This window comes from Mangifera indica, chromosome 7 (genome assembly GCF_011075055.1).
Source record: "Mangifera indica cultivar Alphonso chromosome 7, CATAS_Mindica_2.1, whole genome shotgun sequence".
Lineage (NCBI taxonomy): Eukaryota > Viridiplantae > Streptophyta > Magnoliopsida > Sapindales > Anacardiaceae > Mangifera > Mangifera indica.
This window is the reverse complement of record NC_058143.1, coordinates 934,927-951,220: the sequence shown is the minus strand read 5'-3', so window position 1 is coordinate 951,220 and position 16,294 is coordinate 934,927. Positions and strand designations below refer to the sequence as shown.

General features: G+C 34.8%; 3 protein-coding genes across 53 annotated transcripts in view; 2 read left to right on the top strand and 1 right to left on the bottom strand.

The window, feature by feature from the left end:
* Window positions 1-16,294, top strand: part of LOC123220598 (putative disease resistance protein At3g14460) — a 60,159-nt gene that overhangs the window by 41,589 nt on the left and 2,276 nt on the right. For 5 of the 28 annotated variants that reach the window (XM_044642940.1, XM_044642914.1, XM_044642904.1 and 2 more), the window contains 3 exons: window positions 6,034-6,756; window positions 6,845-7,086; window positions 7,606-8,046. The exons of 2 other annotated variants lie outside the window; for them this stretch is intronic. The gene's annotated coding sequence lies outside the window, so the exon portion shown is untranslated. Of the gene's footprint in view, window positions 1-4,993; window positions 5,433-5,622; window positions 5,684-5,774; window positions 5,927-6,033; window positions 6,757-6,844; window positions 7,087-7,168; window positions 7,272-7,404; window positions 7,519-7,605; window positions 8,047-16,294 lie in introns of those variants that run through there. 21 more of the 28 variants (XM_044642928.1, XM_044642927.1, XM_044642931.1 and 18 more) reach the window with 21 other exon arrangements.
* Window positions 262-16,294, top strand: part of LOC123220617 (putative disease resistance RPP13-like protein 1) — an 84,612-nt gene continuing 68,579 nt past the window's right edge. For all 22 annotated transcript variants that reach the window (XM_044643100.1, XM_044643092.1, XM_044643091.1 and 19 more), the window contains exons 1-2: window positions 262-4,597; window positions 4,705-4,744. In XM_044643100.1, coding sequence (XP_044499035.1) covers window positions 377-3,586 — 3,210 coding nt within the window. In that variant the 5' untranslated portion in view covers window positions 262-376 and the 3' untranslated portion in view covers window positions 3,587-4,597; window positions 4,705-4,744. The remainder of the gene's footprint in view (window positions 4,598-4,704; window positions 4,745-16,294) is intronic.
* The window catches only part of LOC123220639 (putative 3,4-dihydroxy-2-butanone kinase), a 42,599-nt gene continuing 34,438 nt past the window's right edge, over window positions 8,134-16,294 (bottom strand). The window contains exons 1-5 of one of the 3 annotated variants that reach the window (XM_044643191.1): window positions 10,591-10,965; window positions 9,955-10,079; window positions 9,472-9,561; window positions 9,059-9,253; window positions 8,134-8,347 (exon numbers count right to left, since the gene is read on the bottom strand). In XM_044643191.1, the coding sequence (XP_044499126.1) occupies window positions 8,150-8,347; window positions 9,059-9,253; window positions 9,472-9,561; window positions 9,955-10,035 (564 nt within the window). In that variant the 5' untranslated portion in view covers window positions 10,036-10,079; window positions 10,591-10,965 and the 3' untranslated portion in view covers window positions 8,134-8,149. Of the gene's footprint in view, window positions 8,348-8,706; window positions 8,763-8,837; window positions 8,936-9,058; window positions 9,254-9,471; window positions 9,562-9,697; window positions 9,798-9,954; window positions 10,134-10,590; window positions 10,966-16,294 lie in introns of those variants that run through there. The other 2 variants (XM_044643192.1, XM_044643190.1) reach the window with 2 other exon arrangements.

Sequence of the window (16,294 nt, the reverse complement as noted above, 5' to 3'; positions counted from 1 at the left end):
TGCTTTGTACATTTTAAAAGCAGAGGACTGGTATATAAGAAGACTGTCCTTTCCACTTATAATATATACAGAGTGAATTATGAAGAATGATCAAGGATGAAGAAACCAAAATGGCTGAGGAAAGACGCAAAGAATGATTCTCTATTCCTCTTTCTTTTTTAAAGGCATGAGCTGTAAACAACATTTGAAAGATTCCTTTCCTTTCTTTATCTCAAGAATAAGTAAGGTATTTATCTAAGAATGACTTGTGACTCAAAACATTCTTTTATTTTGAGCACTCTCCTTATAAACAAAATTAACAACTTTCTCTTTCTTTCTCACTTTCTTCCCTTCTTGTTACAATCTTAAATCTTTCCTTATTTCCAACAATCGAACCATGGAAGTCGTTCTGGAGCCTGTCGTCTCCGAACTCGTTATGGGGTTGTTTAAGATATTGGGGTCCAATGAAGTGCGGGACTTTGCCCAGCAACTTGTCGGAGGGGTAGATTCAGAGATCAAAGAGCTGGAGAACAAGTTGCAGATGGTTGAAGACCTTCTTCGCAATGCAGAAGACAGGCAGCTGATGGGTAAACAAGTCAAAGAGTGGCTTGACAATCTTCAACATTGGGCTCATGATGCGGAGGACTTACTGGATGAGTTTGCCTACGAAGCTTTGCGACACAAACGCAAGGCAGAACACCAGGCTAGCTCCAGCAGAGGATTTAGCTGTCTCCCAGCTTCTTTCTCTAGTCCTTTGTTCGCTGTCCAGATGGGGTGCAAGATCAAAAGAATCAATAGCCGGTTGGAACAACTCTGTGGGAAAAGATCAGAAGAACTTAAGTTGCTGGAGCTTTCTGGACTGCCACCAACTAACGTCTCTGCACCGCAAAAACCAGAGGAAACTTCAAGCGTCCCACCTGAACAAGTTGTTTATGGCAGAAGTGAAGATGAAGCCGAACTATTGAAAATGGTGAAAAGCGGTACCAACTTTCAAGTGATAGCAGTTGTCGGCATGGGAGGGATCGGCAAAACGACAATTGCTCGGGTTGTGTACAACCACACGGAGTCGGAAGATTTCAAGTTTGAGAAAAAAGCGTGGGTGTGCGTTTCAACCACAACCACCTTTGACGTTCTCAAAATCTCAAAGGAACTTCTTCAGCAAGTCTCATCCTTTGATCCAAATAATTATAATTTGAATGAAGTGCAAGTTAAGCTGAAAGAGGTAGTAAGTGGAAAGCAATTCTTGATAGTATTAGACGATATTTGGAAGGTGGAGTATAAGAATTGGGAACAGCTCATGTCTCCTTTCACAGCTGGTGCACCTGGAAGCATGATGATCGTGACAACACGCGATATACATGTTGCACAAGAAATAAGATGCTCTCATACTCATCGATTAAGGCTTTTATCTGACGAAGCTTGTAAGTCCTTGTTTGAGGAGCATGCATTTGGGACTGGTGCATTTGCTGTTCCTAATCAAATTTCGGATTCAATTTACAAGAGAGTTGTTGAAAGGTGTGGCGGTCTACCACTGGCAGCAAAGACCCTCGGTGGTCTTCTACGCTTTAAGCAGAGCGATAAATGGGAAAATATATTGGAAAGCAAAATATGGAGTACACCTAATGAAAGTGATCACGTTCTCCCAGCATTAAAGCTAAGCTATTATTATCTTCCTTCCAATCTAAAAAGATGTTTTGGCTATTGCTCAATTTTTCCTCAGGATTACGAATTTGAGGAGAAGGAACTTGCACTTTTATGGATTGCTGAAGGTATTGTTCAGCCATCTGAGAAGCAACTAGATGAGGCAAGTGAGTGTTTTCATAAATTATGTTTATGGTCGCTTTTCCAACAATTAAGTAGCGATAGTTCTGAATATGTTATGCATGATCTTGTTCATGATCTTGCTCGATGGGCTTTTGAAGGAATCGATTTTAGATCTGAGCAAAATATTGTTGAGCCATCAAAATATTTTGAAAAAGTTCGTCATTTTACTTATGAACCTGATCGTTGCACTAAAATAAATAAATTTAAAGCTTTGGAAAAAGCAAAAAGTCTAAGAACATTTTTGCACGTGAGACATGTATGGTGTGGTTTTATAAGTGCTATAGTTATTTCTGATTTGTTGCCAAAGTTAAAAATGTTGAGAGTACTATCTTTTGAAGGATATCAAATAATTTATTTACCTGATTTAATTGGAGATATGATACATTTAAGGTATCTCAACTTTTCTAATACTAAGATAAGAAGTTTGCCTGAGTCAACATGTCAATTATTTAACTTGCAAACTTTGCTATTGAAAGACTGTTTTGATCTCGTGAAATTACCTTCCAAAATGAGATATTTGACTAATCTTTGTCATCTTGATATAAGTGGTGAAAATTCATTGAAAGAGATGCCATTCGAAATAGAAAAGTTGAAAAATCTTCAAATATTGTCTAATTTTATTGTGGGCAAGGATAAAGGTTCTCATTTGGAAGATTTGAGGAGTTTAAGTTTTCTTCGAGAGCTTCACATTTCAGAATTACAGAATGTGACAGATCTAAATCACATACAAGAGCAAATACTAAGCAATAAGAGCAAACTAAAAGTGTTGATACTAGAATGGAGAGATCAAGTAAACTCACAGGCAATAGATGTAGAAATGAATCTACTTGACAAGCTAAAGCCTCCTATCAATTTAAGAGAACTCACAATCAGAGGCTATAGTGGTGAAAGTTTTCCATCTTGGTTAGGAGATTCGTCACGACTCTCTAATTTGCGTGTGTTTACTATTGAAAAATGTCCCCAACTTATTGGAGAAGTTCCTAATTATTTTTCTTCATTAGAAAGATTTATTATTAAGGATTGTCCAAAGTTGGTGGTCTCGTTATCAAATTATCCTATAGGTTGCAAATTAGAAATTAATAATTGTAAAGGAATGGTATGTAATGATGGTTCAATTGATTTTGAGAATTTGGATTCTAAATATCTTGCAAATATTTCGACTGTTGAAGATAAATTAAATAAAGGTTCTCAAAGAGTATATCATTTGAGGATTGCTCATAATGAAGAGATTATGAAATCATGGCAAAGTTTGGAAAACACCAATTTTCTTTCCAATATAAATTCTCTTGAGATTAGTGAGTGTCAGAATCTAAGATCTATTGGAAGGGGCATGCTACCATCATCTCTGGAAGAATTTCATATTAATTCCTGTCAGACTCTAACATTCATTGATAGCGATGTCTTACCTTTATCTGTAAAAAGGCTTAGGATTGAAGAATGTAGAGAACTGAAATTTTTGAAGGATTTAAGTGTTTGTTCTCTTATTGAGTCCATAAGTGTTTTATGGTGTAAATCTCTCAAGTGCATATCATTAGATGGTCCGTTGCCTGAGACACTCAACCAACTAGATGTTGGTTATTGCAGTGCGCTGGAAACATTATCATCTCGTAGAAATGAGTACCTCCCTAAGGCACTTACATCCATCTATATTGTTGTTTGTGAAGAGCTAAAGTCAATTGCTGAGTCCTTTGATAATAGCACGTGTCTTAAAAATATTACTTTAGCGTATTGTGAAAATCTTGAATCCTTACCTTCAGGTCTACACCATCTTCCATTGCCTTGAGTCTATTAAAATAGATGGATGTCCAAAATTGTCGGTGAGAGAAGGTGTTCCCACCAGCCTTAGACAACTCTTATTTAATGAATGTGAAGATGACAAGGGAATGGGAATGGGAATAAGAAAACTCACCTCTCCAAAAAAGTTGCAAATTGGAGAACTCCCACAGCTTAAATCCATCTCAGACCTGACCAACCTCACCGCTCTTGAAGGGTTGGGTATCAATTCACTCCCACTGCTTGAATCCATCTCAGACCTGAACAACCTCAAATCTCTAAAAGAGTTACGAATCAACAATCTCCCACAGCTTGAACTAATTTCAAATCTCAGCGGCCTCACCTCTCTTACAGAGTTGTACATTGCGAAATGCCAAAAGCTCAAATCAATTCCAAGTCTCAGCGGCCTCACCTCTCTTGAAAGTTTGGAAATCCATGATCTCCCACAGCTTGAATCAATTCCAAGTCTCAGCGGCCTCATCTCTCTTGAAAGTTTGCAAATCTTTGCTCTCCCACAGCTTGAATCAATTCCAAGTCTCAGCGGCCTCACCTCTCTTGAAAGGTTGAACATCGCTAATCTCCCACAGCTTGAATCAATCCAAGATCTGAGCAACCTCACCTCTCTTACAGATTTCATAATTTCCAATTGCCCAAGGATCAAATTAATTCCAAGTCTGAGCAGCCATACCTCTCATGAACAATTGGTGATTGCGGATTGCCCAAACCTTAGATCCATTCCCGATCTTGGCAACTTCAAAGATTTATCAATTATAAAATGCCCAAAACTCAAATCCCTGCAAACCCTGCCATCCTCACTTCAGTCTGTATGGATTACAGATTGTCCACTGCTTATAAAACGATGGAAAAATGTTAGGGGAAAATATTCCTCAAAGATTGCTCAAATTCCTAAAGTTGTAATAGATGGCAAATTCATCTACAATTCAAAGGAGTACGAAGTTGATCTTTCGCGCTTCTTTCTCTAATTTTCCAAATGGCACAGATACATCTAATTCCATCAAAGGTTTGTAAAATATCTTGATGACACCTCTACTGTTGTCCAGATTTTTGCTTAATCCAATATCTTTTCTATTAATTTTGAAGTTATTAATCTCATTTGAACTTTGACAGGTGATGGTCAACAAGAATCTCTCAATTATAGTTTGTCCAGGTAATTCATTTAACTTTAATCAACTTAACATGATACCTTGTATCTCAAATTCTAGTCCAAAATTTCTAATGTCAAAAATTTATTGGTGACTCAAGAAACTTTCAGCTTAGGAAAATTCCAGTTTTTGGAATTCTAAATAAAGTAAATTCTTCATGTTCTTGTTTCCTGAGAGGATCTTTCAACAACAGATTTTTATAGCTTATTTAAGGAATAATTGTTTACTTACTCAATGTAAACAACACAATGCAGGACTGCTATGCTTAGATTCAATGTTGCAGAAATCATCGGAAAGGCTTAAAGTTTTCAATGTCTAACTTCATGTAAGCATATTAAACATTGTGTTTATATATCTAACATTGTAAAATTACGCATTTTCTACCTTACTCTTGGATTTATATATGGAGTCCGCCAATTGATGAGAGCAAAACCTAGTAACGGACTTCTATATATCTTGCTGAAGCAGAGCAACCAGTAAATTTTCACCTTATGCAAGTATGTGATAAATTCTTTCTGAATTTTTGTTTCCTCTTATGCAGACACTTATTCTTTCAATTTCTGAGAGGGTCATTGAATACAAGATTAGATGAGATTATTGCTTAATTTGTATGAGTTAAGAGATTTGATGCAAATTTGATAATTTTGGCTTTTATTTCTGTGCTTCTACAATTCAAGGCAAAAATGTGTAGAGGTCAGTGTTGAGCTATTTTCATTCTCAAACTGAATAATAGATTTATAAATTGATCTTGTTTAGTTTTGGGCTTGTCAAAACTTCAAACATTTGAACCATTCTACAATTTTTATTTCTACTTTGTGTTGTTTAGAAAATAATTCCTCTACCTTAAGTTTAAACTTCGCTAACTTTTTTTTACTTATGTCAGAAATTTGACTACAACAAAATTCTGAGCTATCAACAATATTCTCAGATTGAAGTTTACAAAGGTACTTATATGTTTCATGTCAATCTCATTTTTGGTTGAATTTAAATTTTAATACGTATAATTTAATTCAGTATTTTATCATTTTTTTCCAGCAAGAAGCAAGTTAAAAAAATTTCTCTAGTTTCAGAAGTAGAGGATGGCATTTTAATCTTATAAATTGAAAGTGGTTCCTCTGTTTCAAAACTTCTTTACTTTGTCATCTCATAGATTGTCTCAACTTTTTGTGGTTCCAAGGTAATCAAAAGTAAGCAATCTCTGCAATTTTTTGATAAAAACATAAGCTAAAGATCCTTGCTACTTTCTTTTGCAAATCTGGGTCTACTATTTTCCTTCTGATTTATTTTTCTTCAGGTGCCACTGTCTCCAACTTAGACAAGCAACTGTTAGAACCTAATCCTGGCATGTCTAAATTTTCCGGATCTAAACTTACTGCGTGTCTGCTTGCTGAAATTCCAATACTGAGATTGTATCTTCTAGCTGTTGCAACGATTAATCAAGCAGCATTTTTCCTGCTTGTGTGTATGGTATTTTTATTGTTATCTCATTGTTTTTGTTTATGCAAAGACATATTGTGAAATGCATCATTATTAATCTATGGTTTACACTTTATAGCTTATTTAAGGAATCATTATTTACTTTCTCTTTGCAAACAACACTATGCAGGATCCAACTTTGATAACAAATTCTTGTACATTTTTAGATCTTTGAAATGATGACAAGTTTATGTCTTTTCTGCAGAAACTGCAAGAGTAAAAATCTCTAGAATCACATCTCATATACTTTGGAGATCAAGAGGTGTTATGCTTATATAACTTACAAGATTTGATACGTTCTAGTCCTCACTAAATTAACTAAACAGTTTCATATTCTTTAAGTAAGTTATTAAAAGGATTGCTCTCAAAGTCACGCTATTTTCTGTCGGTTAGCCTGTTTGCAACACAAATATTGATATTTGTCTCTTGTTACTTGACAACTTGTTGAAATAAAGAAAAGGCAAGGCAAGGCAAGGTAAGGCAAGAAATCTCCTAAAGCAAATTGATGAGATTAAAACATATTACATCGCTTCAAATATTTGTAAGTCACAATTGTACTCTTGTATCATTTGTCTCATGCATTTCTATAGCTATGTCAATTTCGTGTTTCATTTTTCTTGGTTTTATAGGTGATATGGTTACAGGGTTTGAAAGTTAAGCACACAAACAACAATACGGCTGCAAAAAAGGGAGAAAATATGAAGAGTTTTGAAGAATAAACCATTAGATCATTGCTTCACAATCTTGGGCCTTATCGTGTTCCTATAACATTGTAAACTTAATGTGATGATAAGAGGAATGTGATGCTGGTAGGGCAACAATGTAGGTAGAGGAAATCTACTAAAGCAGCATGACATCAATTCCAATCGTGGTAAGACATTTCCAAATGAATAAAAATTCTTGTAAATTTTACGATTTTTATGATGATGACAAAGCTTATATCTTTTCAACAGGATCAAAGAAAGCCAAAACAAAAAAAAAAACACTTTAAAATCTCGTCTCTTGAACTTGTGGAGATTAAAAAGTGTTATCCACTTGTACATTTTGTTAGAGAAGGTTTGTTGGATATGATAATCTCAAGTCCTTACTAGATAATTTCTTAATATAAAAGTTCTCAAAGTTGTGTTTTTTATGATTGTTTGTCTAATTTCAACTTAAATATTGATATTTGTCATTTATTAATTAATAGTTTGGAGAAAGAAATAAAAGGGAAGTCAAAGTAGCTTTAACAGAATACATGACAAGAATTTTTCTGGGTAAACTGGATAAGATTAAAAGACTAGATTCACCCACTATTTTAATTGTAAGTTGTAACTTTATCTATTGTATCAATTTTTTTACTTTTTCTTTCAGCTCTGTCATTTTCATATTTTATTTCCTTCTTTTGCAGATGGTGATCTAGGCACACAATTGGAAACATTAAGTTCACTAACATCAAACAGCTAGTGACTTGGAGAAAATCTAAAAACTTTTAAGGCCACAAACCACTAGATCATTGCTTCACAGACTCAGGGCTTCATCATGTCAAAAAATGCAGTTGCAGGGTGCTACAGACCTGGAGTTTTGCCTTGAAGCTGCTGTTCACTGCTGCTGGATTAGTGGTATCAGGATGTTTGCTGGAGATTTTAATGTGTTTGGGGATGAAATACATGCTGAAGATGTAGTCCTGGGTAGGCTCTTCCTTGCTGCTGCACTCCTGTTGCTGGACTAATACTGGAACAAGAAATCTGGAATTTATGTGGAATTTATGTTCCATTGTGTGCTGAATGTGAGACAAATTTTTTTGTTCTTGATTGCACAGTGAATTGAAGACAAAATTTTTTGTCCTTAATTATGTAGTAAATTGAGAACAAATTTTTTTCCTTGATTGTGTTGTGAATTGAAGATTAAAAAAATCAGTTTCCATTTCTATGGTAAATTTGGGAAAAAAAAATTTATATTAAATGAAAATTAATAATTATATCAATTCTTGAAGTCCAACAATTCATATGAAACATCTTTTCAACAAAGTGAAAAGACAACCAAAAAATAGCCATAGAGTGGAACATCTTGACAGCCAATCCATGCTCCAATTGCAAGTTAGGGACTGCTTTGCCTGCTACAATCATCAGTACCATAGAGTGGCAGCTATTCTGCATTTACAAAATTTAACTAAAATCAGAAATATATTGGTTTGTAATTTCTCTTCAAAATGCATGACTAGTTTGAGATTTTTCTGTTTCTTTTAACTTCTTACAACCCCATCAGGAAGAAGCTTTTTCATTCAATTTAGCTGAGTAAGCACATGTTGCAGAGAAAATATGTCAAAAGTACCAGTAATTTTTTCTCAAGCCTTCCCAGGAACTTTGTTCAGTGGAGAAATACTTTTTAAAGTTTTTTTAAAACCCTTTTCTTTTTTTCTCTTTAAATGAACAAAGCTAAATGTATCCTGTAAAATAAGATATCTCCCAGGTATTGAGCATACCCTTGACAATATCTGCTTAAGCACAAAAGAGACACTACAACTACAAGTTGAAGGTCCACAACAACAGCACCAGATTCACAATGCTGAAAAGAAACTTATCTTAGTTCAATTTAATTTTGTCAACAAGGAAGCAAATTTTTACGAGTCTAGGAACTAACTGTAAGCAGTGGCCCTGTAAAAGATCCACAAGAATACTTGACCACTTTAATGTGCACAGCATCAGAAGCAACCAACTCAAGATAAAAACTGACAAATTCTGAAATATTGAATGAAATTCAATTTATTTCCAACATATTATTTACACCAAACACATTTTAATAAACTTTATATTCACTACTATATACTTCATGCATAAGATGTCGTTTTGAAAATAACTCACAATCTCAAGACCAAGTTCCATTTTTCCAGAACCCAGACAACATGATGAAACCTGCCCAGGCAGTGTACAAACAGATAAGGCAACACCCATTTTCCCAACCATTTCAGATGCACGATTTGCTTCTGCAGTAACAGAGTAACTTAAGAAAGGGAAAGGCCAGCAGCAGCAGCTAGCTCCAGCAACCTGACTTTCCAACTCCACATGCATAATCAGAACTAAAAATTTAGTGTAAGAGCATTTCAGACATATACGAAAGGATAAAGACATAAAAAATTAAATCAACCAATACAAATATAAATTGTTACAGGAATAAGTAATAGTAGAAAGGGCCTAAAGCGTGAGTATGTAAATGCATATGCAAGAAAGGCCCGTACATGCATATATGTAAGGAGGAAAATGAAGAAACAGAGAACCTTGTAAACAAGAATAGGGCCTGCCAAACCTCTTTGTCCAGCTATGCCTTGAGGCGGAGGCAATGCAGAATCATCTCCAACAATAGCAGTCTGCAAATGTTTAAAGAACATATCATTACTTTTGTTTGCCATATTGAAAGAAGTAGCTAATGACTAGTCAGAAACAGATTTCAATCAAAATAAAGAGATTACAAGCATTTTATCTTAACAACAGTCTTTAAAGAACCTTAAGCAATAAGGCAGCTCGTGTGCAAAGACATTCATGCCTCAACATGGATCCAATTTCACTCACGCCTCAACTCCATGGAAAGGATTTGCCCCTTCATCTAAGTAATTTCCAGCAATTTCAGTTAACATCCCACACTTTTCAAGCATATGCATAGACACAATGACACCCATGATTTATTCCCATTAGTTATCAAATTACTCAAATCTAACAAACAACGATCTCAAAGAAATAATAGGACAAGCATAGAAGTATACCCTGGCAGCAAGACCATCGCATGAAACATCAGATATTGGTGGATGCAGTTCAACCCCGTCAAGTACATGCATGAAACTCATATTTTTTAACCATCTGCTACAGTATATTGCCACGAGCTGTGATGCTATATAGAAAAAGACTATCATTTGATGAAGCTTTCACCAAACCAAGAAATCGCCTCAGCATGTAGCAATGAAAAAAATTCACTCTCAAAAAAGTTCATTTGTGGAAATCTATGCATCAAGCTTATGTCAAATTCGAATATAGGCGTGCATTCTCAACCTACAAAATAAGAACAGAGAATCCTTTCTCATCCTACCACCCTAAATCACATTTATGTTGATACTAAGGTGTGCACATTTTTTTAAACTTCACCAAGAGAACCATAGATTTGCTTCCAAATTGATATTTTGTATTAAATCATAATGCATCGAAGTATTTTTCCAATTCAAAAAAGCCAACGAAAACAAAATAGCCAGCAAGTCTTATCAACCAACCAAAAAAAGTATACCACATTAACAAAAGTGCAAAACTGGTTTTCAAATTGATATGTTGTATTAAAACGTAATGCACAGAAGTAGTTTTCCATTCAAATTGGCAGATTATACACAACATGACGCATAGAACTATTTTACCTAAATAACAGGAAGCAGAGTTTTCTTTTTGGATAAATAGTCAAAAATTTCAAAACTGTATGATATTCCGCAACAAATGGTGGAGCCAGTTGCGGTGGAGAGCCGGCTTTATCTGGCTCTTCGACTGACTGTAGTTAGGGTTTCTCTTGAAGCGTAAACGGTCACGGATGGAATGAAAGCTGAGAAGTCTTGTAATGGTGTCGTTAATTGCGCCAATTTCATCGTCCGAATAGGGAGGGATGGAGGTTCGGCCCGTGGCCATCGGCGTGTAATAAAGATAAGTAGATTAGGATTAGAAATTTTCTCGAGAAATTGAAGGAAAATTATGAAAAGAAAAGAAAAGAATTGGTTAGAGATATGTTTGGTTAATGGATAGATTAGAGGGAGAAGGACTATTTCCCACCCAACTTTTGATGCGTTCTTAAAATGATACCCACGCCAGATGAAAATCCAGTTTTCCCACCCATGACCAAACTGCCGTCCATTTTTTCAGTTAGGGACAGGGGCAAAATCGTCATTTACTTTTAAAACATTAAAACATAAAAATTTTCGCGTTTCCCCCTCCAGGTTTTAAACAGTACCGAACCCATCCTCAAAGTTTGAAAAGTTTAATTTCACCCCCTAGGGTTTGCTTCCTTCTCCGGCCACCACCGACGGCCGCTGCAATCGATCGATGGGAGATCTCCGACTACAAAGGACGACGAAGGACGACCCTTCGTCGCCCAGATCTGGACGACGAAGAGTCGTCCAGATCTGGAAGAACAAACGAAAGACGACGCTTCGTCGTCCTTCGTCGTAGCGTTTGGACGACGCGTCGAGCGACGAAGGACGACGAAGAGTTGTCCTTCGTCGTCTGGGTGGAGTGACGAAAAGAGACCTCTTCGTCGCACGGTGGTGCGACGAAGAGATCTCTGTCTCTTCGTCGCATTGTGCGACGAAGAGATCTCCGTCTCTTCGTCGCACCGTGCACCAGGAGAAGGAGATCTCCGTCTCTTCCTTCTTCGGCCACCACCGCCGTCGCACCAGGAGAAGGAGGAGGCAGGTGACTACGCCGGAGACGACGTCGGGAGATGGAGTTGAAGAATGGGGGTGAAACTGCTAGTTTTGAAAGTTATGGGGGGCGGCTGTTTTTTGAAAAATTTGGAAACCCTAGGTTTGGGGGTGAAAATGTTAGTTTTCAAAGTTTAAAAACTTTAGGTAAGGTGAAATGTTAGTTTCTAAACCTAAGGGGGGTGAAGATAAACCCTCACATCAATTTTGGGATGAATTTTGCAGAGGGGTATTTTTGTCATTTCATCTAACAAGGGTAAAATGGACATTTTACCCTTATGCAAACAGAAACCATCCACATTAACGGCTCATGGGTGGAAAAACTAAATTTTCATCTGACGTGGGTATCATTTTGAGAATGCATCAAAAGTTGCGTGGGAAATAGTCCTTCTCCCTAGATTAGAAGTGAAACCTTGAGTTGGCGAGCTGTGCACGTAGGCACCAATTTGGGAGGATTTCTTTTAATTATTTTAGAAATTTATATTAATTAATTATATATAAGAACCTTCTTAGGATGTGTTGCATAAAAAGCGAAAATTGGAGATAAAAGGATGTAATTTTGAAATTAAAATTCAGTCTCCTAAAATAATTATTTTAGGACAAAAATAAAAAAACATTTTTCAAAATTATCAAAACAGAAATCCTAAATGTTAGGGAGATAAAATTAAAATTTCAGTCTCCTAAGATTATTATTAAATAACATTCAAGACGGAACTAAAATTTTGTTTCTAAAAATAAAGAACTTTGCCTTTTAAAATAATTATTTTAAAATAAAATTAAAATTATCTCTAAATATTTCATTCCTAAATTGAATATTGATAACTATTGTTATATTAAATTATGAATGTACTCAAATATCAAAACAATATTTGTAAACTGATACTTGTATTGAAAAGCTTTTCCAGAATTACAATAAAAGTTCAATTAATCCACTTTGCAGTTCTTTACATTAAAATTAACATAGATTCAAGAAACACAAAAAACTTAAATAAGCAGATTAATCCCTATAGTTTTTGAGAGGGTGGAACTCTCTCTCTTCTTCCTTCTCAACAATTTTCTTTTTGGAATTCTTTTTAGATCCTTCCCATCTCCATTTATCCTCATTACAGTCAAGTCTTCCCATAGATTGTCATGCAACCTCTCCAAATTTGGTGGTCCTTGCTACTCCACTCCTTTGCTGTCATGTGTTTTTGTTGTCCCAAGCGGTACTTCCTTTTCTTAATTGTTTTGCATTTGGTGTCTCATCTTGTAGGAATTGTAGGCATAGACCCTAATTAACAGTTTTCATGTCAAAAGAAACAATTTGAAGTACACAATAATATTTGATTGAGGAATAAAAAGCAGAAGAAAGAAAATCTGCAGATTTTAAACAATGAGATTGCAAAAACCTTTTTTACTTTTCTCTTGTATGTCTAATGCTTCTTGATATAGGAAAAAACTGGATCAACCCATAAGAAAATTTAAAAATATCTTTGAAGTAGATGAAGTATGCACGATGTGTTTTGAGAGCATTATAACTCAACAAAGCAGTACAAGCCAGTGAGTTCCCAAACAAAGTTCAGATTTATGCAGTTAAAAGTCTTAAATGCTTTTACTTTAAGGTCCCTTCTCAAGCAATATTCTCTCCCTAACAATATGAACTCCATCAAGAAGATGTAAACACGTGCTACATGAAGTGAAGCTGCCAAAATGGCAGATGAAACAAATCATGTGCTCACCAAAATTGCTTCACCACTTTCTAACAGAACATCAGCCTTAGACAGACTTAATAAAGAAACACTAGAACTCATATCCTTGCGGTAGTCAAGCAAACAATGAACATAGCAGTAGCAAACATAATAAAAAGAGACGTGCATGCAACATTATAAACAATAAACATGCTGACATGAAAATCAAATCAATCTTGAAATAAAAATTATTTCAGCACACACATACGTACCTTGTGGTGATAGAACTTTTCTTAATTTTCTCTTTCTGAAGCTCAACTGTTGAGTTACATGCATATGTGCATCAAATATGAATCAACTAATTTCAGTATACACATTTGCTAAGATAAAATTGGAAAAAGAAAAGAGAGAGATTGAAAGTATTTTTACCAGTAATCGTTTCATTATGTTTAGGAGAAAGCTTGCATATCCCCAAGTTCCACTATTAAAATAAAATGCAGAATCCTAAAGACAAAATAACTTACCCAAAAGAAACAAAAAACAAAAAGAGAGATAGACAAGTATATGTTACCCTCAAGATCAACAAGAAAGTCTTCCTTTTGTACAAGTATGAATGGTATTTCAAAGGCTTCAAGATGCAATCCAAAAACTCTCAACCCCTCTTCTAAATGAGCAGGACCATTAGAAAATAATCATGAAATCTTATAGTGTTGAAGATATTATAGCTAGTTAGACAATTTTTAATGTATTATATAGAAACTTTTAACTTATATTACAAATTTATTTGCATTTTAAAGTTTATAACTCCTATACTATTAATTAGTAACACTTATAATAGTTTCAATATGTGACTCCTATAAAAATTTCAATTTGTAACTCCTATAATAATTTCAAGGTTTTCCAATCTTTTAAAAACTCCAACAACTGTTATTATTGCTACTAACATTACAGATTGAAAGCCACCAATATACAAACTCATTTATGGATTTCAATATTATTTACACATATTCGGTTTACATTTCATAAACGAAAATTTTAGTGCATGGGACAAAACACAACAAAGACAATACAAGTATATGATGTATTGCCAAATATTATTGGACGTGTTTAAATTGTCTAGTGAAACATTTACTGAGTGAAACAAAGTGTGATTTTCATGATAACTGCTATACACACTTAAATCCATTCAAGATTGATAATAATCAGGCAAACAAAGAATGAATTTAAAAGAAACCACACATTTAAGGATTTATAATGGTTAAGTGTTTATATGAAAGCTATGTCCACTCCACTGCTATGAAATTTCCCTAGGAGGAAATATTACAAGGCACTTAAGCCTCTCTAATCCTAAGGAAGGAAGTACCCTGAGCTTCGGCTAGGCTTATCTACGGTCAATTTAAAAAATGCAAGGCCAGGCATATGAAAAAGCTCTACTTTTTATTTCACTTGGGCCTAAAAGAACTTTCCACTTTGAAGAAATAAAAGATTTTCAAACTTACAAAACAAGAAATCAGAATTCTAATTGTACTCGCCCCAGGGCTCAACTTGTTACCCTACAGTTTACCTCTGTTTACAATCTTGTAGCGATACAGGGATAATTGGAATTGAATATAACTCATATGTTCCATGTATAAAAAAAAAAAAAAATTCCTACCACCATACATAATATAGAATCAATTAATTCATGTCAAGAATTAAAAGTTTATAAACCGAAGGCCCAAACCAGTGTTTATAAAATGAAGGCCCAAGAAGACTGCAGATATTTTCCATTTAAAGAAGGGCAGTGAAACGTTTCCGATTTTTACAGAATGCAGATTTTTTCTCTCTCATCTTTTCTTCCTCACTCTAAATGAAGAATAAACGCGTTACTCCAGGAACCATTGAATCATGGAGTTGTTACTATTACAGGATTTTGTCAATTCAATGATCAGAAATGAAGAATAACAGAGCAAGATCTGTGGATCCATATGTGCCTAGCTACTTCTATTACTTCTATATAATTTGATTTTCTGATAGGAAGAGTAGATTCCAATGGGAGAAGTTAGGGTTTATCGTATCAAAAGAAATTCATGGTGAAATAAAAATAAAATAGAAAGTAGACAAAGTGTTTGATAAAAATATACCGTGATTTCTAACGAAAACACTGAAATAAGCTAGCTAGAATTTGAGATCTGACAATGGCTATCACTATCTGCTGTGGAGGTTTTTTTTTTTTCAAAGACAACGCAGAAAAAAAAAATGAAAACAGAAACGCGAGAAGCGATAGGCTGTAGAAGATCTTCAATGCTCAAGACACAATAAGGGTCTCCAATTGTGACATTCTTCACAACACAAAATTTTGAGAATTATGTAAATATAAGGAAGATTATTTAACAGTCATTTAGTCGTTCAAATTTGAGTTTACTATTAATTAATAAAAAAGATATTATTTTATTTAATAATGAATAAAACAATATTATTTTAATAATTGCCATCTTTTGAGTTAAAATCTCCATCTCACAAACCTAAAAGAGTGCACATAATACAGCATAATACAAAATTCTGATATCAAAACATTCAAACATCTTATAATTTCACTTCAAAATGCTTATTTTCTGTGGCAAATGGAACCCAGAAATCAGAATGGTTGCTAACCTAATCAATTGGATCCTGGATAGAAGGCAGAAAGTGAATGCCACCATGGAAACAGGCTAACAGCTCAGAGATTTAACTTTAGACTAAAGTAATCTCTGAATTCTGGAGGGTTCGTCTGATTGACCATTAATTCTTTGCAAATAAAATTGATGAAGTATGCCTGCAGGGGCCTAATAAAATTAAAAAGACAAAGTTCAAAAAGCCAATCAAGTACATACTGAAGCGATGATATTGTGTAATTCTTCAACACCCTCTAAATTAAATCAATAAAGCTTGGCGTAGAGAGCTGGACATCTACAAAGTTGTTTCAGCTCCAAAAACATCTTGATGTGAAATCACAAAATGTCTTATTT